Source organism: Seriola dumerili, unplaced genomic scaffold, assembly GCF_002260705.1.
Source record: "Seriola dumerili isolate Sdu_G_001 unplaced genomic scaffold, Sdu_1.0 BDQW01000002.1, whole genome shotgun sequence".
Classification (NCBI taxonomy): Eukaryota; Metazoa; Chordata; class Actinopteri; order Carangiformes; family Carangidae; genus Seriola; species Seriola dumerili.
Window position 1 is genome coordinate 8,438,276 of NW_019174257.1, and position 27,420 is coordinate 8,465,695.

The 27,420-nt window shown below is 39.0% G+C and overlaps 2 protein-coding genes across 3 annotated transcripts in view; both read left to right on the plus strand.

Annotated features, from left to right (window-relative positions):
- LOC111216523 (anosmin-1-like) overlaps nt 1–9,834 on the plus strand; it is a 43,883-nt gene extending 34,049 nt beyond the window's left edge. Inside the window, exons 9-15 of the mRNA XM_022738054.1 lie at nt 2,318–2,456; nt 4,336–4,578; nt 5,794–5,888; nt 6,912–7,074; nt 7,408–7,640; nt 8,488–8,631; nt 8,781–9,834. Of these exons, the coding sequence (XP_022593775.1) occupies nt 2,318–2,456; nt 4,336–4,578; nt 5,794–5,888; nt 6,912–7,074; nt 7,408–7,640; nt 8,488–8,628 (1,014 nt within the window). The 3' untranslated portion in view covers nt 8,629–8,631; nt 8,781–9,834. The remainder of the gene's footprint in view (nt 1–2,317; nt 2,457–4,335; nt 4,579–5,793; nt 5,889–6,911; nt 7,075–7,407; nt 7,641–8,487; nt 8,632–8,780) is intronic.
- A 1,033-nt stretch (nt 9,835–10,867) lies between these two features.
- On the plus strand, nt 10,868–19,418 carry LOC111216293 (sentrin-specific protease 5-like). 2 transcript variants are annotated; one of them, XM_022741740.1, is made up of 11 exons: nt 10,868–10,930; nt 11,748–11,765; nt 12,023–13,768; nt 14,401–14,506; nt 15,821–15,968; nt 16,123–16,170; nt 16,309–16,386; nt 16,873–17,010; nt 18,172–18,255; nt 18,660–18,710; nt 19,032–19,418. In XM_022741740.1, exons 3-11 carry the CDS (start codon nt 12,283–12,285, stop codon nt 19,140–19,142), a joined length of 2,250 nt encoding a protein of 749 aa, XP_022597461.1. In that variant the 5' UTR covers nt 10,868–10,930; nt 11,748–11,765; nt 12,023–12,282; the 3' UTR covers nt 19,143–19,418. The 2 variants fall into 2 exon arrangements, with proteins under 2 accessions (XP_022597461.1, XP_022605229.1); XM_022749508.1 differs by having other exon boundaries at nt 10,914–10,930; nt 12,149–13,768.
- The last annotated feature ends 8,002 nt before the right edge of the window (nt 19,419–27,420 follow it).

Genomic DNA, 27,420 nt, shown 5'->3' on the forward strand with positions numbered 1-27,420 from the left:
CTACCCAGATGTTTCAATTCAGGATGTGGATTTATGTAATGAGCAAAAATGAGGTGATAAAAAGAAAACATGGTCTTGCTGTTTTGTGTAATTGTTAAACTTGCATACTTACATAAAACTTACATGCCTCTAAAACCTTTTAAAGATAACTTGGGTTTTGTGGATGTGCTTTTATAATGTTACATGCTGATATATTTCCCAAAAAATCATTTTTGACATGCAGTATTTTAGATCTGGCTTTGACATATTCACCTTTTAAACTGCTGCTTGGCACGCTTTCCAATCAGTGAGGTCTTTTGCAGACTTTTTTTGTGCATATGTTCCTTGTGGATCTGAAAATGCAATATTGCCCTCAGGCAGACACAGCATTATCTTCATGGGACATAACTTTGTTAGAGCGCTACGGCAACACGTAGGTCTGGCTTCATGGCACAGGAATAACATGACAACTTAGCCATTTAGATTGACTGACAACAGAGAGAAGCAGCTTTCCTGCATTTGGATTATGTGTTCAGCTCAAGTCAAAGCATCTTGGAGTGTCCTGACAATATGCTAGTCACTATGGCATTGGAGAGTGAGTGTATCAGTTATCATGGTTGTAAATATCTCTGCGAAGGGAGAGTAATCTGGCTGATACAGGAATATTTGTTCAGAACTGGACCTGCCAGCACAACATGTATGTGTGGTAAGACACATGAGGCCAAGAGAATGACGCGATCTGAGGTTTACAGAGTAATAGAGTGAATCATTGCTGTCTCCTCCCTGCTAAGCTCAAAGGGTAGCTTCCAAATTCTTTAGAAATACAACAGATTTCTTGATGTACTTTTGAAATTATATTTAAGGCACCAATAACAGTCAAGACTGAGGATTTTGCTATCCTGATTATAGGTGTGTTGATGATGTTCACAATGCAGCTAAGTCCAGTCAGCAGCATCGAAATACCCATAATCACAGTAAACAACACAAACAGATATTACAGCTTTGACATAACAGTTATGGCTGCCCGTGCAGTGAGTAACTGAACATTTATCCTTCAACTGTAGTAAATAGTAAACAGGCCACACAATGAATGATGAAAGTGCCCTTTGCACAGGATCCTTAAGCTTGAGATCCACTTAACTTTGAAGTAAGAATTTTAGTAAAAGATGAAAATAAATAAAAACATAAACACCAGAGTTTCAAAGGTTTTAATGCAAGCGAACTCATATGGGCCTAGGTAGTATCCTATGTAGTAATGGCGATCCCAGACTGAGCCTGGTGGAGCCATTTATCTGTAGTCTGGTCCTCTGTTCTGCTTGGCTGGAAGGCCTGGAATTTAAATGAGGCCCCCTAACTAGTGTTTCCTACTTGCAGCTGCATCTAGACATACACACAGACAGCAGCATCACAACAGGTAGGTAGGAACCAGAATAACACTGCTACGTTGTGCAAAATAGCTTTCATACCATGCAAAGCATTGATATTTTATTACTCTCCATTAGCACATGATGATATATTCCCTAGATGTGTAAAAACATATATCCTGTCAATCAGGAATTTATGCAGGACTAGGGGGGATTTAGCATTAAACCTGAAGTAACAGGGGAAATTGAAGGAAGTATTCAAACATGGAAAAAGCTCTGCTGAATCAGTGCTTTTAAATATACATCAGCTTCTTACATATAATGTCCACTGACATTATGCACCAAAATAGAAATCCAGGCTTCTCTCTCTCTCTCACACACACACACACACACGTGTGTACAGCTGTACAGGCCATATGTTTTGTCTATCTTCAGGGTAATGGAAACACTTCAACCCCATTTTGTCTGCAGGTCACCAAGAAACTGCTTTTAACTTGCTTTTGTCTCATTCAGTCTTAAGTATATGCACATACAGAACCACACACACACACACACACACACACACACACACACACACACACACACACACACACACAAAGATTTGTTATCATCCAAGCATCTCTTTGTTGTGACTAGCTCAAGTCCACACAGACAGACGGGCCCGACGGACTAAGAGCCTGTTAATGAGCTGTCAGTCAAACAACAGGCTAATGCAGAACAGGTCTGCTCTGTCAGTCACAAAGTGGGGCACACACAACACTTAAAACGATGATGATGATGATGATGATGAAGATTACGATGATAGTGAGGATGATGGTGATGGTGGTGACTTTGGTGGCTATACTGGTCCATCAGTCCATCTGGATGGTAAAACTGCATTAGTACAGACTGAGAAGTAGCCAAGAACTACAGGTCCAAAAGGTTAAGAAAAAGTGTTTCTATAATCCATTTTCTCGTATTTTAATGTGTTACAGGCGCAGTGTGAGTTGTGGTTGCAGGGTCTGCTGCCTGCCACCTCCTACCTCTTGTCTGTACAGACAGTGGCCTTCTGGGGTCAGAAGAGGCTGAAGAGTCCCAGGGTTCAAACTGTTTTCACTACAATAACTCATACAGGTAAACAAACAAAGATGTCTGCCTGATCAGGCTCTGTGGTATGACCTAAAGTTTATATCATTTTGTATTTTGGTATTCACAATACCAGTGTATACACTGCATTCAGAAAGTGTTCAGACCCCTTCAATCTTTTCATATTTTGTTTTGTTATGTTGCAGCCTCAGAAAATCCCTCAGTTGATCTACATTCAATATCCCAAAATGAGCAAAAAGCGAAAACATGATTTTAGAAAATTTGGCAAAACTGAAATGTCACATTGACAAAAGTATTCAGACTGTTTGCTATTACACTTGGAATTTAGCTCAGGTACCTCCCATTTGTCTTCATCATCATGGGGGTGTTTCTATACCTTGATTTGAGTCTTTCTGTGTTAAATCCAATTGATTGGACATGGTTAAGTCTATTTCAGACTGTATTAATGTGTATAATTTCCCCCTCATAATTTTTGTAGACTTACAGGGCGCTGTGTCAGTAATTGTTTGTCTGGAATCATTGTCAGTTAACTATTAATATTCTTTACAGTGGTTGTGGCAACAGAGTTTCATATAAGGTGCAAGTTACTGTAGAGTCCATTTTCTCTCAGCAGCTGCAGTTCATTTTAAGGAGTAATTCTTTTGGGTGTAAATTTTTTGGTCTAATATTACATACCATGAATCCAGTGTTTTCACAGTTGCCTGAAAGTCTTTCTCAACAGTTTGGATGAGCATCATGTCTTTTGATAAATGAGAGGATGGTGTAAGGTTACCTAGAAATATTTAACTTGCAGTAAGAAGTAGCAAATGTCCAGTAGGTTCTGTACAGTTTTGTCTTATAGGAATAAACATGAAGGACTATAAAGGTGAAAGGTGCTCAGTAAATTAAAACTGCTTTGCCAGGTACTGCAGACTGCAGCTGTACATTGTGTGGTGCTGTGGTTCAACAGTGCAGCCACCTCGGGACTCTCCTAGCAACTCTGCCCCAAATAGACACTCACTCATGTATATGTTTTTGAACATTTCATTAACTTGTCATGCCATTAGTAAATGCTTTATGTACAGTCTGCAGCCATACATAACAGAGCCATACATTATTGAGTTAATGATTTCCCTGTTAGTTCAGAGCGGCTGCATTTGCTGACTGTCAGCAAATTCTGTCTACCTACAGCTGCACTTTAAACACACTGACACACACACACCACACACACAGTGTATGGTGGAAAGTGGTGATGTTAATGGTCGTCCAGGCAACAGAGGTATTTATAGGTGACCTGTCGGTCAGCCCAGCAGAGGGTTATAGCCAGCTGCAGCTCAATTATCAAACCACATACCAACAATTTTATATGGAACATATTGCATATAATTTAGCAGTATTAATTTTTGACACAGTCCATATATTGGCCTGGTTTCTCTCAGTGCTAATGAGGGTCATTTAGGCCAGATAAAGCCAATTAGTGTCTCTGCGTGAATGAATTAGCAGGAATGCTAGCTACCAGCTGCACTTTCATCACCACTTTATTCACCACATTCCCGGCACAATATATTTATTAATTCCATGTGATATAACTGGTTTCATATATCCAGTCAGTCATATGATGTGTTTTTGTGATGGTGCCAGTTATAGGTCTTCAGAACAGCTACTGTATAAATGCTGCTTAAGGGAGTGCAAAAATGTTCTAGAGTGGTTACACACACACACACACACACACACACACACACACACACACGTATATGCATGAACAGTGAACATCTCTCCTGCATCAAAACTTTTAAATTTGGAGACTGTACACTGAAAATTTTCTTACCTCATAAAGGGTGTTTTATTGAGCAAGAAACAAGGTTTTTAAATATTATGAATATTAAACTTTTACATTTGATATTTTCTCTCCTCTCCTCTACCAAAGGCGAGGACTTCTCCAATGAGCTCCCATCTTCCTCCTCCTCATCTTCCTCTTCCCTTCCCTCATCTCCTTCCCTCTCATCCTCCTCCCCTTCTTCCTCTGAACTCCCCCTCGCCTCCTCTCATCCGAATCCCGAATCCCCCCCAAACCCTGTCACCCTTGACAACCTGCGCCTGGAGGTTGCTGCCCCTCATTACCATGACAACCAGCTGCAGGTCAAAGTGTTCTGGAAGTGGCCTCACCACGGTGAGTTGATTTGGTAACATGAAACAGTCAGTGTCATGTCAGCAGCCCCCAAATACCCAAAGAGAAGATGAGAAGAGAAAAGAAAATTAAAGAAAAGAAAAGAAAAGAAGCTGTAGATGCAAATTTTACATTAGGTCCATGAGTACTTATGATAGCAGTGTTCTGTATTTTGTACTTGTATATACTTGAGATGCAGATTCTTCTTAACATAGTCATCCTTAGAGACAGAACTAGACCAAAAAAACAGTTTTTACAAATACCATCATGTTCATGAATTAAGAATGAAACAAAACATTTTGAGTTGCAGTGTATATTTTTTAAAGGCCACACAATAATTGCATAAATGCTGCAGTGTTGTCACCTTTGCACAATCATGAAATATTAGCCAATATTAGATGATAATTTCAGCTGCTCGTTTGTCAGAATATGTCAGTTTTTAAACAGATGATTTTGATTTGGTTTTACAGTGTCTATAAACAATGTTTTATGCTAACAATCCATCAAATAACAATGTAAAAACACAGTTAAAATGTGAGATTGGTTGCTCAATGGGATGAACCTGCAGAGAATTATTGCCTGACTCTGCAGCTCCCCTCGGCTTCATGGAGCTTTATAGCAAGTTTCAGCTCGTTGTTTAGCTGTCTGGCCTGTAAATGTACTGTTTTGGTTCACTCTCGCTCTAATGGTGTCATTTACAGTCATGACACACAGTTGCACAGTGGAGCAAAAAAGCTCCTATTCAGTACTGTACAGCAGACAGACACAGTTAGAGACCAGCATAGTGAATCATTAAGCAGATTTCTGTAAGCACTGGATGAGCACTGGACATAACTGTTTGCTGACAAGTTCCTGTTAGCAGTTGTTTCTGCTGCACCGCAAGTGGCCAAAAAAAACAGTTATTCTGATTCTTTCTTACCTCAGCTCCGGTTCATGTTTGGACCTCAAGTTTGAAATCACTAAGGGCAACTGATTGTCAGTTTCTGTTACTGGGAAAAAAAAACTATAGAGGTTCTCTAGCAGCACAAAACTCATATCATCTACCATCAAGATAAAACGTTAAAATGAAAAGGGAGGAAAGGAAAAATAAAGAAATGGAATAAAAACTAGTTTGCATCATCTCCAACAGTATCGTTATTGATCACACAGATTAAAAACAAACACATGTCCACTAATGTAATGTGTAACTGTCTCTATTGTGTTTTCTTTTCTTTGCAGGCAGACAGAGACACCCTGGTCCGTACATTTTGCAGTGGCATCCACATACCTGCAGTACTAATGTTACAAGCACGGAGAGAACAACAACTGTGCAGGTATAACTATCCTGGCTGGGTTTTATATGTCTGTGTTTGTGAAATTGTATATAGGCTTCTTGTTTCTATGTGAGTGTTGTTACTGTGTCTCTATGTGTGTATGTGTGTATTAGATATCAGATTTCATCACCATAACTCAGATCTGACTGGAATGCTCTCATCCTCTGTCTGTGCAAGGTTTTGTCTCTCTGCCATCAGCTGAACTATCCTACATTTCTATTACTCTGTGTGTCAGATACATTTTGTTTCTTAAAGTAATAGCCTGAGCAATTTTCTTAGTAACCAATGCTTCTCAATCAGCAATGTCTGTAGCACAAACGATGCTGAGATGTTTGTAGTTTGTCTTCCTGCAGAAAGGTGTTGTTTTACAGAGCAGGTAATGTGATCTAAACACAACCAAACCAAACTGAAAAATACTAAAAAAATCACAACCTTCACAATGAGGAGATTCATTGCAGGGTTATAATATTGCATTGCATTAGATTGTTACAGTTGTGCCTAATAAACTGGTAAATCAGTGCATGGCAAGGTTTGACAGAAATTGATCTATGTAAAAATACATTACAGAAACAACTAGGCAAAGACTGCTAACTAGAGTGTCTTCCTGAAAATGCAGATATTTTACATCATGAAGTGAATTAGCAACAGAGAGGAGCAGAGAACACTGGTCTGAAATGATCACAGAGTCAGTGGGTTGATAAATATCAAAGTGCTGTGAGCAATTTGCTGAGGTCACAGAATATGAGTTCTGCTCATTGAAGTTCAGCCTTTTTTAAACAGTTACGCCATTTCTCACCATTTGAAGTTGCCAACCTACAAAGCTGCCAAGCACTGCTTCAAACTGTGGTGTTTATTTTAACATGGAGCTAACAAGCTGCTTCCAAACAAAAATAGAGGTAATATGTATATTTTATGGAACCTTGTAATAGGTCAGTTTTAACAACCAGCTGTGTACAGTTTCCACTACAATTTCTCTTTAAACACTCTTTTTATCCCTAACTTGATTTGATTTTCTCTCTCCAGGGCACCCATCACACCATCACAGGTCTGTTGTTTGGCTGTAAGTACCGGGTCGCCGTGGCAATGAAGGCTGACCCGGGGTCAGAGGCTGTTGCCTGGGTTACAACCCCGGCTTGCTCCTCCATCAGGGTCAGAGGAGGCAAAGCTTTGCCCTGCAACACTGAGGGTAGGAGTAACTAAACACAGATGTAAAGGCAGTGATTCATTGACCTTCATTAATCCTGTAACCCCTTAATGCCTGTTTAAAAAAAATGCTCTGGGACGTGCTTCTTGCATCTTGTGTTGGCTTCTTTTGGGACAACCTTTTTTTTTTTTTATATGCACACAATTTAAGTAGTTTAATGCACTTCAAATAATTGTCATTATGATCCATCTCTGATTAATTGTTGAGGACACTTTTAGCATAAACATATTGTCACATTAAACCTGCTAAGAAATGGTTATGATGAGTGTTCTGACATGACTAAAGGAAAAGTTTTGTGCCTTTCATTTGTGTCAGAGCGCCTCCTGGCAGGCAGAAAGGTGGTACTGCGTCCAGAACGGCTGACAGCAGATTTTCAACAAGTCAATGGCACATTACTCACTACGTTTCGCTGGAGGATGTCCCAGCATGCACTGGACCCAGCAGCCGTTGAGGGGTTCCAGTTCACCTGGACGCTGCAATCAGGGGTTACCACGGCAACAGAGGGACAGGAAGACACACTTATCTCCCAGACACAGACAATTGCACCGGTGAGACAAGACAGAGAGTTTTACAGTGACAGCATTGTATTGTGTTAGTAGAAGGAGGAAAATACCTTAGAAATATGAGAGTGTGTGTGTTTGTGTGTGTTTCCAGTAAGGATGATGAGGCAATAGATATTTTTCAGGTTCTTTCCTTTTACTTGATTCTTTAAGGAGGCAGTGTCAGCAATCACAAAATCTAAAGAAAGAATAAAATATAAGATTTTGATTCATAAAAGTCTAATAAAAGTGTCAAAGTAAAGAAGCATTGTGACTCAACATTTACCTGTAATAGATTAAATGATAAATCTGGTGATATTCCTCACCTTTCTTACAATCAACAAACCATTAAAGGCAAAAACCAGCAATTAATTGATCCTAACTGTTGTTACAGTAGCCAAAGCCTGATGTAATTTATCCTCTGTGTCGCAGAGCTCTAGTTTATTTTGAGTGTCAATCCCTCTTACACCATCCTGCACCAAATCTGTAGCTAAAAATAGCCCTCAACAAATACCCAATTTACTCCTGTTAAATTGAATTTTGCTTAAAATGTAAGTTTATAGCAGTTTATTAATTAATTAATATTATTTTGAAAATATAAGTGTATAATGGTGACACTTTTTAAAATGATTTACGTTTATAAGCAAGCTTGTGAAATCAGAACATAGTAAGAGATGGATTAACACGTAGTTGTTTTGGTCTTTTCATGGGATTTGTTGACAGTAAGAAAAATATAGAATAGCTGCAGCCTTATACTTTAACAGGTTATATCTTGATCAATTAAAACATTTGTGAAGAAAGGATAGTGTGTCTTTGCCTTTGTATATCAGCACTAACCCTGTTTCTTCATACACAGTCTCAGCGGTCAGTGACAGTTCATGGTCTTCAAGCTGACAGTGACTATCAGCTGCAGCTCCAAGTGCTAACAGCAGGGGGCAGCAACGGCGCTGCAGTCTCCAAGACCATACATACTCCAGCCGTCAATGCCACACGTTGATAGGTAGTAGTGCTCTCTCTCTCTAACACATTTGTGTGTAGATCCATTAAAAACTTTTACTTATACCTTCTCATGATAAAGTGGCATGAATGTGTGAGAATACTTTTTTTTATGTCTTCTGTCCTCTAAACCCTACTAATCATCTCTTCTAGGCCCCGAACCCAACAGCTGCCACTGACTGCTGCACCACGATCATCTTTACCAACATCCACTTCTCTACTGCTTTCCACTGTTTAAAATGGTGTCACTGCGGATTGAGTGCAGGCAATTTGAACCAAAGCTGTAAAATAAAAGTTCCCCTGCGTAAAGTAGATTCTCATATCAAAGGTATTTCCTACTCTGGTAGTTCCTCTTTCACTTTAATCATTTCATCAAACATCAGGAAGACTGTAATCTTGCTCTTATGGAAAAAAATATTTGCCTTTCAGTCATTAATCTGTCATCTGATCCAAAGGTTGCAGCCTTACTGATTTGTAGAATTTACAAAATGAACTGTTCCTGTACATGGTGCCAGTTTAAAAAGCACTAAGTATTTACAGTTTGTCTTGGCAGTGAAATGCGTATCCTAAACCATATTTCCTCATTTTTTTTAATAAAACTGCAGCATTTTACCAATGATTCCTCTTGGCATTAGTACCACAGTGCCACAGGATCGCGAGACATATATGTGAAAAGTGAGGCTCCTCGCACAGCGGCATCTGTACATGTTCGGTGGGACTAATGAAGTCCGATCACCTGACATCACTGGAGCCAATAGACACTTGTAAAGAGACGTATTATGCCTATTGTTTTTGATCATGCTAGTAGAGAATAATGTAGCACTGATCTTATGTACAAATAGTAATGTATAGCAACAGACTGTGCTTATTGCAGTGCATAATCTGCTGCATTATCTTTAAAGCGAGTGGGTCTGTGCAGATGTCTTGAAGTAAGCTCAAATATTTTCATATTTTGTTCATATGTTTAAAGAACTGTAGAATTTGCTTGTTTGATATATTTTGGGCCTTGTGCAGCGTTAGTTTACATTATGTTACACCCATTTCACTACACAATGATATGTGACATTTTAGCACAGTTAATATTGTTAATATTGCTATACCTGTGGTAGGTTTCTTTGTTTTACAAAAGTCATGTCATTGCTTTGAAAGGGTTGGGAACTACTGGTGTTAAGCAACCAGTAATTATGTTAATATTCTCTTTATGTAACCTTTTATTGTTGATAATTTTGTACTTAATTCCTTTACATTTTGACTGTTTTTAGTTTTATTTATTGTTTTTCAGTCTTAGATTTTTATAATTAAAGATTATCAGAACACAGTGTGTGTTGTGGCAGTAATATTGTGGTTAGAAATGATCATAATAAGAAGGATAAAATCATAATACTGTGGTGATACCAGTTTGCATTACTATTTTATATCTTGCATTATATCAGAATTGACATTATTTTCCTTCTCTCTATTCACTATTTTACTTTATTTGTAATGGCCATGGCTTGATTAACCTCTTTGGCAGACCTGAGCTGTTGTTGGGCCCCTATTTACATGGGAGTGTCATTATCTCCCCAGACACCCAGAAATCAATATACTGTAGAGTTGAAATGATTAGTTGATTTATGATTTTGTCAACTGACAGAAAATTAACTGGCAACAGTTTTGATAATTGACAAAGTCATTTTTAAGTGAAAATGACTGATACCAGCTTTTCAAATATATATTTGCTAGTTTCACAGTTTTCTGTGAAAATGTTTTTAACTTTTGGTCGGACAACAAAAGTAATTTGGTTGTGTTCATTTGGGTTTTGAGGAGTAATGATTGTTTTTCACTTTGTTTTTGACATAGACTAGATAAAAAAAGATCAGACCTATTGATAATGAAAATGATTTCCCTGTGATGGAATAATATAACCTTGCTCGACTCAGTAAAAATGGTGGCAATTTGATAAATTACAACTCAACAGCAATATTTTGACACAGATAGTATAATCATATTATGCAGACTCAAATAATAAGGACTTATTCACATGTCAAGCCAATAAAATCAAATCTAAATGAAATCAAGGAGATTGCTGTAGATTTTCTTGTTGTCATGTAAAAATGCTAATTTTAGAGACATTTTATGGACGACGTGGGAGGATGGAACAGAAAGGTTAGAGAAGGACATTTTGACGGTGACTTCGGGAGAGTGTCGGAAGCAGCCGAAGTTGAGCTCGACGCTGTGACGCAATCAATGAGCGACTACAGATTGGATTGTTGTTTCTTCAAATCGTGGTCAGACGAAACTCAGTTTGTTATTTCACAGACAAGGTACTGTATCATGATGTTTCTTTCAAATTTTCACCATGGTTTTAGCTTTTTCTCCAAGTCACTTTAGATGCTGAGTCGCAGCTCCTCCTTTGTCTTTAGACGCCTCCAGCTTCCTACTGAAAATGGAGGAAATGTGTGCAATCGCTGCTTTGTTTTTTCGCCTGTGTTTGGCAGCAGCTAGCTAACTCAGCTAGCTTCAGGGGACTGACTAAGTCATGCTAAACTTTTATTAGACTTAGTTTAATCACTAGAAAGAACATTATATTCTTAAATTAGGTGTGAACGTGCTCCAGTAGCCTGATGCCTAGTGTTAGATAAGCTAAGCTAACGCAACTTTCAGTTAACTTAATAACTTAATTGACTGTGGGAATTCTAGTTGTCATTGACAAATATTCTAATGACTACTTTATCTGCAGAAATGAATAAACATATGCCAGTCGAAAACGAAATAACACAAAGTAACCACAACGTTACTTCAAAAAGAAGAGCAGCACAAAATTTCAGCTAAGTAGCCACTTGTTATTGTGAAGTCGTGATATCTTTGTGCAAAAAGAGAGTAAGTTGCAAGCCAGGACAAATGAACTACATCTGAACAGTGAACTACTTGGTCATTGACGGTAACGTCACTGTATATAATATATGTTTATTTGAGCTTAATGGTAAATTCTCCTCAAAACAAATGGCAAATTTATCAAATCTACCTTGATACAGAATTTGCATAATCCCAGTAGTTTCAAAAGTATAGTCAAGACTTGAATTCCTGATGTCGTCAGAATAATGTCATTCGTAACAGATGTTTTTATTTTCTCCACTACAGTTGAAATCTCACCTACAGGTAAGATACTGTAGTTATGCATCTCTGATCTAGTCATCTAAATATGATGTTATCATTTTGAATGACTGCCTTGCTCTGATGTGTTTTTCATTGACTCAGAAGTGTTGGTGAATGCAAAACCTGAGTCATGCCTTGCACATTTAAACTGCAAAGATTTAATTATTGATCAAATTGGGGGGGACTTACTGATATTTCTTTCATTGGTTCTTTTTTTCCACCTTCTGTTTTTCCTCTCTTGTTTTTCCACTTATTCTCAGTCGCTCTAATTCGGAGATCATGGTGGTGGTGTTATTCCCTGCAAAGTCTAGATGCCACTGAGCAACACTTGCGACCTGACATGATATAGTCTTGAGAGGCTTGAGAACAACTTCTTTTCTACACAGGGAAGTGTCAGGATCAAAATCAAGGAAACAGAAAACCACAAAACCTAAAACTCCAGTAGACCAAAGGACAGGAGTGGACAGGAGTGTGGATACGGGGTGTTGGGGATGGGGTTGGGGAGCCAAAGGAGGACGTCATGGTTTACAGCAGCTCTGCGGCCTCCCCAATGAAAACAACACCATCAGCATCACCTCATTTAACTGCTCCTGCTACAGCACCTCCTATACAAGTAGCACCTCCTCTGGTGCTTCCCCCTGGAGATACTACTGGTCAGGACCTAACCCAGACCTCTGCCAAACTCCTCAGCACAGACCTTACCTCTAACTCTGACTTGACACAGACCTCTACTCCGTCTCCTGCTGATGCAGAACCCCCTGTTGTAACCCCAGCAAATGCACTTACAACTAATCCAAGCTCAGCATCATCCTGGTCCTCTACACAGACACAACACACAACACCTTCTCAGGGCCCAGTCAATGGCCGGACATCAGGCAGGAAGAGGACTCCTAAGGCCTGTGACTGCTGTGGGCCCAACAGTACTGGACACAATGTCAAAACCTCAGGCAGAGGAAAGGGGAAGGGAAGAGGGAGAGGGAGAGGGGCCGTTAGGGATCTCGGCGACACACCAAAAAGAAAAGTGGGGGGCCAGCTGATAAGTATCAAGAGCTTTGATTTGAGCAAGGAGACGGTAGAGGAAGCAGAGGATGAAGATGACAGATATGAGAAGGAGCAAACGACTCTAGTAGTGGCTGATACTCAATCTCAAACCCCAGTTCCCCTACCTGTCACATCCCTGCAGGATGGACCAATAAGAAACTGTGTCCCTCCAGAGAAAGAGGATGCACAAAAAAATGAGGACACATTGATAGAGGGGACAGGAGCTACTGGCGAAGGAGGAAAAGGAAGTGGCGATAGCAGGGATGAGATGAAATGGTCAGGTTTGGCAGGCAGGGGAGTGCCAGTAGTTAGAGGTGGAGGGAGAGGATGGAGGGGAATGCTTGGAGCTACGTTTGCATCAAAAATTAAAGTAGAAGTTGGAATGAAGAGGGGAGGTGGGGGTTGTGTTGTCATCGGTTCTAAAATGGAGAACAAAAATGCAGGGATAGAACATGGAGAGCAAACTGACTCCAGCATAGTTAAATCTCCATTTGGAAATGGAGACACAGTAAACCTATCTGACTCTGAACCTGAGGAGGAGGCTAAGGAGGACAATATGATCATGAGTGAACTGGGAAATGGACTACTATTCATGTCACGGCAGTCAGGCAATGCTTCAAGGTCAAAAATTTCCCAGGACCTTGACTCTGAGATGCAGGTGGACCAGACTTCTGACAGTACAGACCAAGATTCTTTACCAGTTACTCTGTCCAATGGAAACGTCACCACACCAACAGATCATGACCACAGAGCTACACCTATGGAAGTGGAAACTTCTCATCCAAACCAGGGGCCTATTATAGTGTGCAGCATGCCGCACTGCTGGGCATTAAGAGACCACAGGCTGTACTGTCAGCCGGGAACTTGGGAGAAGGAGGAGATGGACGGTCAGTCTGAATCAGCAGTGATGGATGGAAAGACGCAGAATGAAGAAAGCCTGGAGCAGCTTACAGATATGGTCCATGGTAAGCTGTGTTTTGGAGCACATAATGCCAACTCATACCTTTACATGAATATATTCATTGGTAAAGTATGGTAAACTTTCAGGACAGACGTCTAATTTAAGATCAACACTGATTCACCAAGATAGCGATTTTTTTTTTTTTTTTTCAATTCAAGAAACATCATTAGTAAGTGAAGCTCACACAGAGGCTGCAAATTCGTAAAAAAAAAAAACAAAACTGAAATCTCTCATTCACAAAACTATTCAGACTCTTAATACACATTCTTTGCCCCTTTAGCAGCATTTACGCATTTACTTTGCACACCTGGATGTGGGCAGTTTATCCTGTCCTCATAGAATAAAGCTTTATGTGTTGTGTGTAAGCATCACCACTCATACCTGCTGATAAAATCAACAAGACTAAAGCTTTGCCACAAAGGATCCACACCCACAAAAATGTATTGCATGTACAGTACTGCTTGTATTTATCAGTACACATGCCTGAATGTGATGAAACTAAAGTACCGAATCAGTATTTTGAATTTGGGTTTTAACTGCATCGATTGTAAAACTGCTCATCCTTTCAACAACACCGTTAATGTTGCTCATGCAGTAGGTCATATAATGATGTTACAATTATTTCCTCTGTTTTAGAGTTTCTGGAGAGCTTCTATATGAAGTATGGCAGTTTCATTCCTCTCAGTGAGACAGATGTGCTGGAATACTTGAAGAAGAATGGCAACCCTGACCTCAGTAAAAGGTTAGTGCGCACACACACACACACACACACTCAAACACAATCTGCCATTTGAGAATGAATGTGAAAGTTGTCAGTTTTTTGACACATTCAGGTGTCATCTCATAAAAATAACAGTCAACAGAGACTGAGAACAGGAAAACATTCATTATTCAGTCAAACACAATCAAAAATAAATAACTAATAAAAAAGTGACAAAAGTCGTAAAAACATCAGATTATAAAGTTTTAAAATCTCCAAGGAGTCTATTTTGAGGGCGGTTTGTAGATTGTTCCATTGAGAAGATGCACCTAAAGATGTACCTAAAACCTTGCCATGGTTTGTGGGTACAGAAGGAATATCTAAGGTTATGTAGTAACTGGATCGTTTACTGTACTTACAAGATTTAAATGTTAAAAGAGATGTGAGGTAGTTTGAAGGTTTTAACAGTAGGGTTTTATGAGTTAATATCATGAGATGATTATTTTTTCTTGTCTGTAGGAATTTAGCTGCTGAAGTAAAGATTCAACAGCATGATGACTGTGTCCTCCATAATGGAGTAGTTAAAGTTAACAGCACAATCGTTTTACAGTTTGAAAAGGATCGACAGCCTTTTATTCTACACAGGAAACACAGGAGTTTGATTTTTAATTTATGACTCACAGATTGTTCACACCTGGGCTATGAATTCATCATAATACATGCTCAGTGCTTGTATCTGTATGTTTGAGCACTAAGCCTTACCCTTTCACATTTATCAAACAGTGATAGAGGTGAAACAGTGTGTGCAAACAGCAGCAAGATCCCTACTCCTCAGCTGGTCAGAATAAATGTCACATAGTTGGTCGGTCAAAATAAACATATACTTTATGTACAGAATATTTCCCAATAGAGAATAAAAGCTACTGTCAAAACCATACACTTCATCATTTACTGCGTGTTGGGGTTTTTTGCTGCGGCAACCGACTTGACATTATCAAGTAATTCGGGTATGGGTTAAATCGCTGTTGTGTTACATCATTCATCAGTAGAAAGTAGAAACGTGGATTATTACTTAATGACATGTTATATAATATCAACTCATCCACCCAGTTGTCAGATTATTCTAATGTTGCCACAGTATTCAGAAGGATCTGTTTAAGAGCGTAAGCACACAAATTAAAAGACTTGTATCCTTCCATTTTTTGGAATGTTATTTTTAATCTCTGACCCTGTGGTTTTTCTTTCCGTATCCATCACAATTCTTAAAATGTCCTTGAAAACAGAGTGTAACAGACACATCTGAGGTTCGTGTTTAAAATTGTTACTGAATTTCCCCTCTTGATGTGTTTGTTTCAGGGGATTGGACATCAAAGGGGAAATGACTCGGTACAGGTCGGGACTGGCCTCTGCTCCTATTGCAGGCTTCATGGTGACGTACAACAAACACAACCTGGGCCTGGAGGACCTTGGCACACTAGAAGAACAGAATTGGCTTAATGACCAGGTGAATAAGGAGGAAAAGCCAGCTGCTTGGCACACCTCTTCTTACTCTGTCTGGCCTTAATTTATGCTCATACCACACAAAAATACATTTGTTGATTTTAGGGATACTGAACAACCTTTTTCAAATCTCTTTTTCTGTTTTTATGTCTGGCCAGATTATCAACATGTATGGAGAACTCATTATGGAAGCAACGCAACACAAGGTGAGTCAGGGAGTGTTTTTTGGATTTCATATTCAGATTTTACGTGCAGCTCAAAAGGATATTTATAAAATACAAAATGAATGAATAAAATCCTGACTGTGTAATGTATCAATGTGTTCTATTATGTCTCTCTTTCAGGTTCATTTTTTCAACAGCTTTTTCCACAAGCAGCTGGTTGCCAAGGGTTATGATGGTGTGAAGAGATGGACTAAAAAAGTAAGGAGGAATATGAAAGAGTTTGGAGAATTGCTATGTTTCACTTGTTTTGACAGTTATGCTAAAAGCTGAACCTTGTTATCGCATTACAGTTACATTTTCAGCTTTTAGTTCGACACCAGCAGTTTCCCAATTGCTGCAGAAAACTCAGATCCGGATAACCATCAGCTGTTTTTTGTGGTCTGGTTGCCCCTGTTTGCAACCATAGTCTAAATTCAATGTGCTTACTACATGAAATAAATGTAAAATGTAAAATATGTTCAGTAGTTCTTAAAACTACCATTTCCAGCAGGTGGAAGAAGTCAAAATGTAACCCAGTGTCAAACAGAAATGCAGTTGGACATGTTTGTCCCTGACAGTCTGACTTGTATGTTGTGAATCTCTATTGAGAATGGGTTATTCCAGACAATGTGTAGTAGACATCAGTGTCATTTTGTTTCTTGGATATCTAACTCATGTATGTTTATAATTGTGTCGTTATTTCAGGTCGACCTGTTCTCCAAGTGGCTGCTGCTAATTCCCATCCATTTAGAAATCCACTGGTCTCTTGTCACAGTCACCATGGCAACCAAAACCATCAGTTACTACGACAGCCAAGGCATCGTCTTCAGACACACCACAGATGTGAGTGCCTCTGTGCATGTCAATGTCTTTGGATTGTAGATCATAGTTTAACATTTTGAATGATTTTGAATGATTTATGTGGGTTAGGGTTAAAGGACTGATCAGACCAGATCATCAGTAATCCAGCTTTTCTGCTTGCCGCCCTGACAAATTATTGGACCATCAATTCCAGGCAAAAGATTACGTATGATGATGATCAATCGCTGTCTCAGTTTGGTGTCAGCGACAGCACATAATCAGAACATGTGCTGGAGGTTTCTCTAGAGGTCCAGGTATTTCATCATAAAGCTGTAATGAACCTGAACAAAACAGAAGGATTATGTCGTATTTTGCTAGTAAATCAATAGATTAATGTTTAGAGACCAAATTTCTTCTCGATTTTTTGTTTAAATAACATTGCTTAGATTAATTTCATTACAAGAGTTGAATTCGTTCCAAATACTTTTAATATGCTCAAAATTCCACACAACTACTCTCAGATTATAACTGCAAGCGAGGAAGTCTTGACTTCCACCATCATAGTAATTGTCTTGCGTATGTAGCACTTTGGACATGCTGTACAAAATTACATTTTTATAATTAATTCATTTATAATTACATATTTAAAAACATTTTTATGGAAGGGAAGCATGAAACTGTCAAGACAGTCAATCTATTAAGCAGTTCATTGGATACCAACCCCTAACAAATAGAAACCATCAGGAAGTGTGTTGCTACATTTGACATTTCTACATATGTAGAAAATGTTACACAGTGTCTTTCAAAATCCAGTGTGTTGCCTCAGCATACCAAATGCCAGTGTGGGTGGGTTGGGTTAAGTTCAGGACACGGTGGAGTGCTTGACATCAAGCTTTAAATTTTGCTCATATTCTCACCGTCTCCTTAATGAGACTGATGAGTGTCTACCACAGTCCTCCACTCCCTCCACCTCTCGACCTCATCAAGACTTCTTTCTGTCCGTCTTTAAAACTGTTGCTTCCATTGTGTAGGACACAGTTTTCTGGAATCTGAATTGAGATTTAAGTATTGAACATGTAAATATATTTTCTGTCTCACAATGGAAATGTGAAACTATTGAATTTTTTTGACAATACTAGTCCTTTGCACCATTTATATTGTAGCTTAAATCTGTCTGTCTGTCTGTCTCCGGTCCCCTGTCAGAACATTATGAAGTACCTCCTGTCTGAAGCCAGAGAGAAGGAACAGGCAGCTTTCCAGAAGGGCTGGAAAATTACTATCATCAAGGTAAAGCTAAACCCGGTTGTAAGTCTCATGTTGGATGTTAGTCAAATTCAAAAAGTGAAAGTAATACAATGTAAATTGTAGTAACTGAAAAAATGCCTGTTAAAGGTGCCAAAATAATTCAAACATATCTACAGGAGACTGAAAATAACATTTTAATGCAAATAAGTGAAGAAACACATTCATGTAGTCCTTAATGCTGAAGTGCAGCATATATGATAGATCATGTTACTGCTACATTCTCAACAACAGTGTCTTAAATAATCTTACTACCAAATCAAACAAGAAAATACAGCAGCTTGCATGTGCAGTAAATCCACACATATACGTACACAGGTCCGTCCAGAAACTAGCTGTGACATCTTTAGTCTGGCTCCCTGCTTTACTGTGACTTGTTGACTCCTCAGGGTATTCCTCAGCAGAAAAACGACAGTGACTGTGGAGTTTTTGTCCTTGAGGTGAGACATTATTCTTTCCCACCTTTACAGCCGTCCTCCCATCCTTTCGTTCATCACCCCGATCTTTTATTTCTTTGCCTGGTCTCCTGTCACCGTTTGCCCCCTCTCTTTGTTTCTTTTTCTGCCAAGAAACAAGACAAAGTAGATCTGTGTCTCCACTGGCTTTCTTGCCTCAGGTTTCTACATAAATTTGATCATTTCTATGTCTCCAAGGGGGCTAAAGACATTGGAGAAAAGCTTCTGCTACTTCCACACTTAATATGGCAATCTAGCTGTGTTTGTGGATTATTTTACCTCACTGTGTGTCTTTCTATCTGGCAGTACTGCCGTCGTCTCTCAGTGAAGCAGCCTCTGCTGTTCAGTCAGGAGGACATGCCTCGCATCCGCAAGAGAATCTACAAGGAACTGTGTGACTGTCGACTCAACGATTGAACGACTGAAAAACAGCCGCCTTCACTCACTGACTTCTTGCCTGGTTACATGAGACAGTCTGTCCAAGTCTGTCAGACGGCCTGTTTCACAGACAGCCTGTTACACAAGCTAACACAACCTGGCCATCTGTTTTACAGGGAGCCCTAACTGCCAGTCCGTCTGTGTGACTGACAGCAGAGTGGATGTCACTTGGGACTTCTGGTGACTTTTGGAGTTCAATAACAGCCTGTAGCTAAGCAGAGTTTTACTTGCAAACTTGCAAAGAACTACTGACGTGGCCCCCTACTGGACCCGCCCAACCCCCCCACCCCACCCCACCAAACATGCTGGACCAGCACACTTCAGGTTGCTTTTGCGTTCTACATATATCACCCCCAGAGGATTTCAACCAAATGGCCAAACAGCCGCCTTTAAGAACACAGAGGAGTTCTGAGTTTGACTGAGGATGCAGGCGTTGGACCAGCCTGGACCAATGGGATGGAATTTCCCTCCCACATGGAGTGGCCTTAGTCTCCCGGATGGCCATTTTAAACTGAATGACCTTTTTAAGTTTATTTTATGCTGGACATTATGCAGTTATATATTAACAGTTATATGCGTGTTTTCTAACATGTTAATGAACCTAGGATGTGCGATTCAGTGGACCAACTGTTCACTTAAAACTTGAAGGTTTGAGTTGGTTACGTTCTCTTGGACTACAGATATTTGCACGGTCAGAGGCCTATCCATTGTGGAGTTTAGAATATCAACTGAATGTACTGATCATGTTTCCTTCCTGGCTGCCTCGCATGGTGGTGACACAGCACCATGCAGGCTGCTGTCACAGTTTGGCTGTGGCTTGACACAGGGATATCCTGTTTCAAGGTAGTTTTTGTTCAATTTTGATCAGGTTTTTGACACCTGCTCTCCAATTCATGTCTTATTAAAATTTTCCACCACATTATTTCCTGCTATTTTTGTTTGTTTGTTTTCTTTCTTTGCTGTGATCGCATCCTTACGGTAGGTTTTGCACATGCATTTTTCCAGCTGCCTCAGCTAAAAGCCATTGTTCAATGATACTTTAACATCAGTTTGAGTTGAAAACAGTTTCTCATGCAGGTTAGTAAACTTTATTTTAAGCTGAACAGCTAGCTGCTGAAATGAAGACCACAGTTTTTGATTTTAGAAGAATCTTCTCCAGCTTTATATCGTCACTGCTTCATGTTGATGCATTAACACAGGTGCAGAAAGTCGTGGTTACAGAGTGGCCTGTTGACAGAGAAACAAGTGGACCTCAGCTATTTTGATTAAATCTTCTGTCCAACCTTAGTTTTGTTGTTATGTTCACTTATATGTACTTACAGATTGTATTGTACTTTTACTGGCCTACTACTGTACATGCTTGCTTTGGTTAAAAAACCACAGCAGTTTCTTGACTGTTTTTATTGTTGTTATTAAAAGGCCAATATTGCTGGGAGACTGAGCAATTTGTTGCAGCTTTTCTCCTATTGTTTGAGTTAGTATTGATGAGGTACATCGAGGCAAAAATATCAGTGACGGGATGAATGGTTTCTTTTAAGCTGTATTAAATGAGAGGTTTATTTTTCCCAAAACAAAAAAATTTTATGCACAAATAACCACAAATATCCAGCAGCGCCTGTTTCAGATATTTCTACTCCAGCAGATATCTTTGAGATCCACTGCTGATAAGAAAAAAATAATGTGCCAGAAGTAAAGATAGGAATTGACTCAGTTCAGATATCAATAAAATTCAGGGGAATATACAGTAAATTCTCATTTTATAAACCTCTTCTTGTTGAGTGGATCATGGCAGTGACCACTGATAATGTGAGTGTGATTTCAAAGATAATCTTTTCAACAATCCTGTCTTCTCATTAAAGTCTTATCAGGACAATCTCATTCTCTCTGTGCATCTTTGAAAAGGTCAGTGTACTAGAGTTTGGGCAGCATTACTATATGATTGCCAGAAGAGGGGGCCCTGTATCAACAATTAACATCTTGCCATATTCTTTTTTTTTTCTTTGGCATCCATCCACAGCACAAGGTCAGAAAGAATGTCAGTGGCCCTGCAGCTGGACGAGGGTTGAGTGTTTTGCTCAAGGGCACTTCAGCAGGGACACACACTGGCGTGTGCTTGACCCATGCCTACAGAGTAAAGGATGGTCCTCTAATCATTATGCAAGTCTGATTACTCAAGTGCTACATACTTTTATGTCATAATTAGCATTACACAGGCCTGTAAATTAGTTGACCTTCAGGAGTAGGTTTTTGCTAATTATGTGCATTATATAAAAGCATGTTCCAGTTGGTGGTAACTGCTGCGGCCTCATCATCTCAGCTTGTCAGGAGTGTTTTCTTCACATTTGCGATGCCTGTGATTTGCACTGATTTTTTGAGTATTGCGCTGTTGTTACGGGAGTCACTGAAGGAGTCAGAGGAAGTTTGCACAGTCAACCATTTCCATTATTGGTACATTAATGATGCTTTTTTTGTCAGCAGTGAAATGCAACCCTGGAGTTAGTCTGAAGCCGACCATCTGCTGTAGTGCAGCTTCATAAACCTCGCTGTAGGACAAGAAAAGCAGAAATATATGGAACAATGAGTTCAAAGTGAAAACTAGAGGGATAGGCCATCTGAATTTTGCTGTGGTGTTTCAGTTGTGATCTTAAAGCTTTAGTTTTTTTTTTTTTTTTTCTTCTGCCCTCACACAGGTGTAGGTGCACAGCGACGCAGCAAGCTAAACTCACTACCAATTAAAGTGAAGCCAGGAACTGGCCTTTGAAGTTTTTACTTGAAGCAACTGTAAAACTAAGAAAACAGTATTGGACAACAAATATGGCAGCGATAACAAATCAGAAAATATGAGATACTGTACAGCTAAAGTTACTGTAAAATATCTTCATTGTCAATTTAAAAGAGTAAGTTGACAATAAAGAATTCTTGTGCCATATTTTGCTTGTATCTTCATATCTAGGTCTTCTACTATTTTTACTATTATATTAATGTTTATGGTGTGGTGTTACCAATTCTTAACTTTTATGGTGGAATATTTTCTTTCATGTCATTTAATCTTTGAGCTGACGTGAATCAACATGTTAAATATCAATATGACAATGTTGAGCATTCATTTTGTTTTTATTGGCTCTGTTGTGTGATGATCAGATCCTCGAGCGCTTAAAAGAATTTCAACTGGATTATATGAACTGCCAATATTCTATTTTCTCACTTGGAGAACAAAAGTGACGGAGTGTTGGTCCGGCTGTGCTCCAGTAGCACTACACCTATGATCGTGTAGTGATGTGAAAAAAAGTTTGGACAGACAGTAGCCTACTTAGGTGAGGTTGTCTTTGTCCTCTTCTCGCAGACAGTGCTGCTAAGCACTGCTTTATCTCTCTAATGTGGGGAAACTATAATAGGATGAGCTGTAAGCTTGAGAGACTAGAGAAAACTGCTATCCCTGTGTGAGAGAGTTGGGTAAATGATGGCTGGGATAAGTCTGATCTCATCTCCCAGTTGAGTCTGTCCTCGTCTTTTCCCTCGGTCCACTTGCCTCTATTGGTCTTTTTTTTAAAAAAAAAAAGTCTCTCTCATCTTTCTGATGCCTATCTGTCTGGAGCCCCCAACTTCAACTTAAGCTTTATTGTCCCAAGATAAATTTGGTTTGCTGCCATAGGCTTAAAATACTCACAAAAGCACATAAAACAAAATGTATTAAAACATATCCCACAGATAGGACAATGAAACCAAAATACAACTCAGATAAATAACAGATCAAGGTCAAAATAAATAAAAACTCTGACATAAACAGAAAATTCAGAGCTGCTGCTGCCCCATTTAGGATTTAAAAGCATAGCATTAAGAACCAGTCCCAGTGAAGTGCTATAAACTAATGTAATATGAACTGGCAGAGAGAGAGCCAGCTCATATTAAATGAATCAGTAGGAAGAGTCTCTGGCACACCTTGCATTTGTTTTGGGCAGTGGCTCAGACAGGTAGAAACTGAACTGAAAAATATTTAGCTTACCATTTACTATGTGGGTACACAGATAATCTTGAGTGCGGAAAATGACACCTTTAAGAAAAAACAAAACATACCATGAATCTACGATGTAAATAATTTGGCACACTAAAAAGTCAGTCAGTTTTTTTTAAACATTCATGTTTTAAAAAAAAGCACCAGAAACTTCTACATGATCTTCTTGTACGAAGAAAAAATACTTTTGTCAGATCATTGCTGTGAAAAACAGTGAAAGTGCCCATGTATTATTAAGTTGTTCAATTTTAGTATGACTTAAGCTACATGGTGACCTGTAAAATCACTGATTGTGCATTTGGTTCATGGACATTTATTATGATTAAAGCCATGATGGTAAAAATTGAAAATGTCTGACTTTAGCACCCCCAGTGGCAGTATGAGAGAAGACACTGGCAGACAGGCTACTTAATATACTGACAATGACTGAATAATAAAGTGTATGTAAATTCTAATGACTGCGACCTGCTTTGATTTGAATACAAAGTAAGGAGAAGCTCCTAAGACACTTCTGTTCTGCTTCACTAATAACACAGAGGGAAAGTGTAGACATGTCCTCCAGGGCTGCATCAACTGTTCAGACTGCTCTGCCTTTAGGTGAAGGCTGTGAACTGAATGAAGTTTGAAAGGGGGTGGGGAGGTGTCGTCATTAAGCCCCACTTGCAGAAAAGCCCTCCATAGATTTAAATACAGCAGGAAATGCTCCAGTAAACAAATAAGTCTGAAAAACACTAGCCTTACAAGGTTCAAGGACTTTGGTATTAATATAAAAAGTAAGAAGGTGACTACAGTGCTCCTTTGAAATAGCTTTACTCCCTCTTGGTTTCATCACCAGGGTTGTAAGAGCTACCTCTTTAATTATTTAGTCCTTATTTTCTGAAACAGGGACAAAGGACAAAAATGTGGTACTCTTTTGCATTTACTACTGTTTGTAGCAGGATTAAATGAAAATAGTCTCTAAAGGAGCTATTTGTAAGTTTTGCTACTGCTACATAGCTATCATTAGCATTAACAGCTGTTTACTTAGCCTACCAGTCTAGAAGAAACATTGCAAGTTCAGCGTCAACTCCATTCCTTTACTCACAAAGAGCTGTCTCCAGTGGTAGAAAGCAACACCAGTGTTAGGCTAACTCTTGTCTGTATCATGTCTTTTCTTATGAAGTTAGCACACTAACCAGCTAGCGTCAGCCCATCTCGTCACTTTCCGATAGCGACTCATTGTAGCCTCCAATCTGCCCTGAAGAAACAATGTTTGGCAGCAGAGGACATTTAAAAATAGCCCCTTTAAAGTGACACTTAGGTTCATGTAAGGCTCATGTAGTAAGCACCCAGCCACTACTTTATGTCTGATCCTGAACTTTTCCGCTCAGCACTTTACATTTATGTCAGCTGCAGGAGCTGACCTGGACAGATCACACAAGTTATTAATCTTAGAGGGGAAAACGAGTATAATAGAAGTATTAACTCTCGGATAAAAACTATTCAAGTCATCTGGCAGCTGCTTCAAAGTAAAACCGTCCAGTGAGATTATTACCCCTATCATGAGGGCCTGTTGTGCTTTTCGTTACATTTGAAGTTATTAGACTAATAGTTTGCCTCACCACATGTTTTTTGGTTTCTGTGACACCAACCTAATTCTCTGTACCAAAAACAGCCTTGTTTATTTGAGAACCCATGGCGATTTATTCTAATAAAGGAATACCTGCTTAGAGGGTGTTACACAGTCACTGATGTAGTTATACAATACATTTGTCAGGTCATTAGATGAGTCTTAAAAGACTGTGAGCAGTTGAGACAGCTCAGCTGGACATCTTGATGTCCCTATATTTCCTTTCTCTCTAAAATAGCCCTGTTATAAAAGAAAAAGACCAGATCTGTCTTGGGAGCTGCAATACTACTACTACCCTCAGTTATTTTAGTAATTTGGAGAATTACTAACTGCTAATGATGATGATTTCTTAATTTGATATACTGTAGGTTTCAGTCAAACTTTGCTACAGAAAGAGAAAGGGAGGAGGAGGATTGACTGAAAGAGTGGAATGGAGTGAAGTGTGAAGAGAGGGATTTATTTTGGAAGGATTGAGAGGGAGGTCAGAAAGGGGGGGGATAAAGCTCAGGATAGAGGAGAAAAGAAGAGTTTGGATCTTAAAAGGACACAGAGATGGATGTGGAAAGCACTGAAGGAGCCAGATTAAGGGAAGAGAGACGCTGATGGGGGGTTTGGAAGATCTAAAGGGGTCAGTGCTGCAGGAAGTATGCAGTAATCACAGATATTAGTCAGAGAAGCTAAATGTGGCTGAGAGACTTTGCAAGTAGTTATGTAAAGCATGGATGAAAACTGAGGCTATAATACAGAGATAGTCTGATATAAGTAGCAGAATATAGAAATATTTCATTTTCTACTGTAATGTGTCCCAATCCCTTTTCAAACCGCACTTCGCTTAACTTACAGTTAGTAATACAGTGCAAAATAAAAAAGGTAGGCAAACTCTTACGTCACTGATCATATAAGGCAAACAAATACAAATGCACCCAAAAACTTTGCTTTAAAACCTTTATGATCCTAATATTCTGTAAATTCCAGTACAGAAATATATCAGATCTTGCTTTTGCAGCTTCCATTACCATTATCAGAAGTGGTTCAACTGTACAGCCTGGAAAAGTCCAATTTTCAACACATACATTACAGATAAAATAAATCTAACCTTGATGTAAACCACAATAGATCTCTCAGTAACAATCACATATCACAGAACAGGGTATAGAACAGGCATAAAGAAACATATCTATATAAGGAAAAGATAAGACTACAGGAATGGTTCAATGTTGATGTGTCTAGCTGGCAGTTTTCCCATCTGACGTTTTTTATTGTAATCAAACTAATGTGAATCATTGCTCTAAAGGTCTTTTAGATGCAAAAGACCTCATGCATCTCAAGGTTAACACCCTCTTTCAGTCAGTCACTCACTCACTCATTAACTCAGGGTTAGACGTCTGTAAACATCACAGTGACCCAGCAGTATTTACTTGTCTCTCCCCCACTGAATGTGTTGGCTGATTCACATCTATCAAACTGTGTACTGTTTTTTTTTCCTACTAAAGTTGAATTTACTAATCATTTGTCTTTCTTCATCAGCAACATAAGCATAAGCATCATAACAATGAGCAGCTCCACATGGCGTTCTGAGCAAACTGTTCTGCAACAGATGGGCATCCTAATCTTCCTCATCATCCCCTCCTCCACCAACCCCTCTATCATAGTATTATGGTGTTTGTGTTTGCCAGAGACTGATGCAGACATGCAATGTTTGAGAACAACATAAACACTGCAATGAGCTAATTTTGCAGCAGTTCAATTCAAACAGGTTTGCATTTCTTTGTGCAATTACACTTGAATGTGCATGTGCTATATATAGAATCACATTTGATTTCACAATAATGCATTAATGTCACAGATGAAGACAGATAATTGCTGTGGCTTCACTCAAACAGAAGAAGAGCTGTTTTCAGTATGACTTTTACAGTGGTACTGACTTCTTGCAGATACTATACTGATGCTTCAGTGTGTTTCTCTGTTCTTCTTGCCCTTCAGTTTGGTAAATCTGTAATGTAATTGTCGGTCAGTAAAATACCTAAATTGTACTCTGATCCCATTCAAAAGTCAGTCACCAACTGCTAAATGATTTTCAAAGCCTTACTGTCTTTTAAACACTGTATAAAAAATCACTGGTATGTCCTTGTAAAAAAATTACAAATGTAGGAACCCATGCTTGTGTTTGTACATGTATGCTTTAGCATACACATTTGAAATGCATAACAAAAAAATGTATTTACAAGATGCACGTTCAACCTACACCTACAATATACAACCTACAACAACAACAACCTACAAAAACTTAATTTTTTGGCTGCTTGAGGGCAGTGGCAGGGTGAACTTATAACCAAACATCCAACCGATATGAAGCAACATCATTAGCATCAGCATCATTTATTATGAATCATGTTTCTGCCCACCTGATGAAAGTAAGTCCAATATTCACTCTACTTTTAGCTCTGTTTTTGGTCTCAAGCAACTCATTCTTTTGTTCGTTCCCCTTTGTTTACCAGTTAGTCGCTAACTTTGTATGTCTTCCATTGCCACTTTAAGTATATGCATATGTCTTAGTTTATATGTCAACATACTGTAGGCTATATGTCACATTTTTATTTTTCATTAAAAAATGCCAACAAAATCATAATATGATT

Coding starts and splice junctions, on each gene's coding strand:
- LOC111216293 (XM_022741740.1), top strand. CDS start 12,283: ATGGTTTACAGCAGCTCTGCGGCCTCCCCAATGAAAACAACACCATCA. Junction 15,969..16,122: donor AGAATTGGCTTAATGACCAG/GTGAATAAGGAG, acceptor ATGTCTGGCCAG/ATTATCAACATGTATGGAGA. Junction 16,387..16,872: donor TGAAGAGATGGACTAAAAAA/GTAAGGAGGAAT, acceptor TCGTTATTTCAG/GTCGACCTGTTCTCCAAGTG.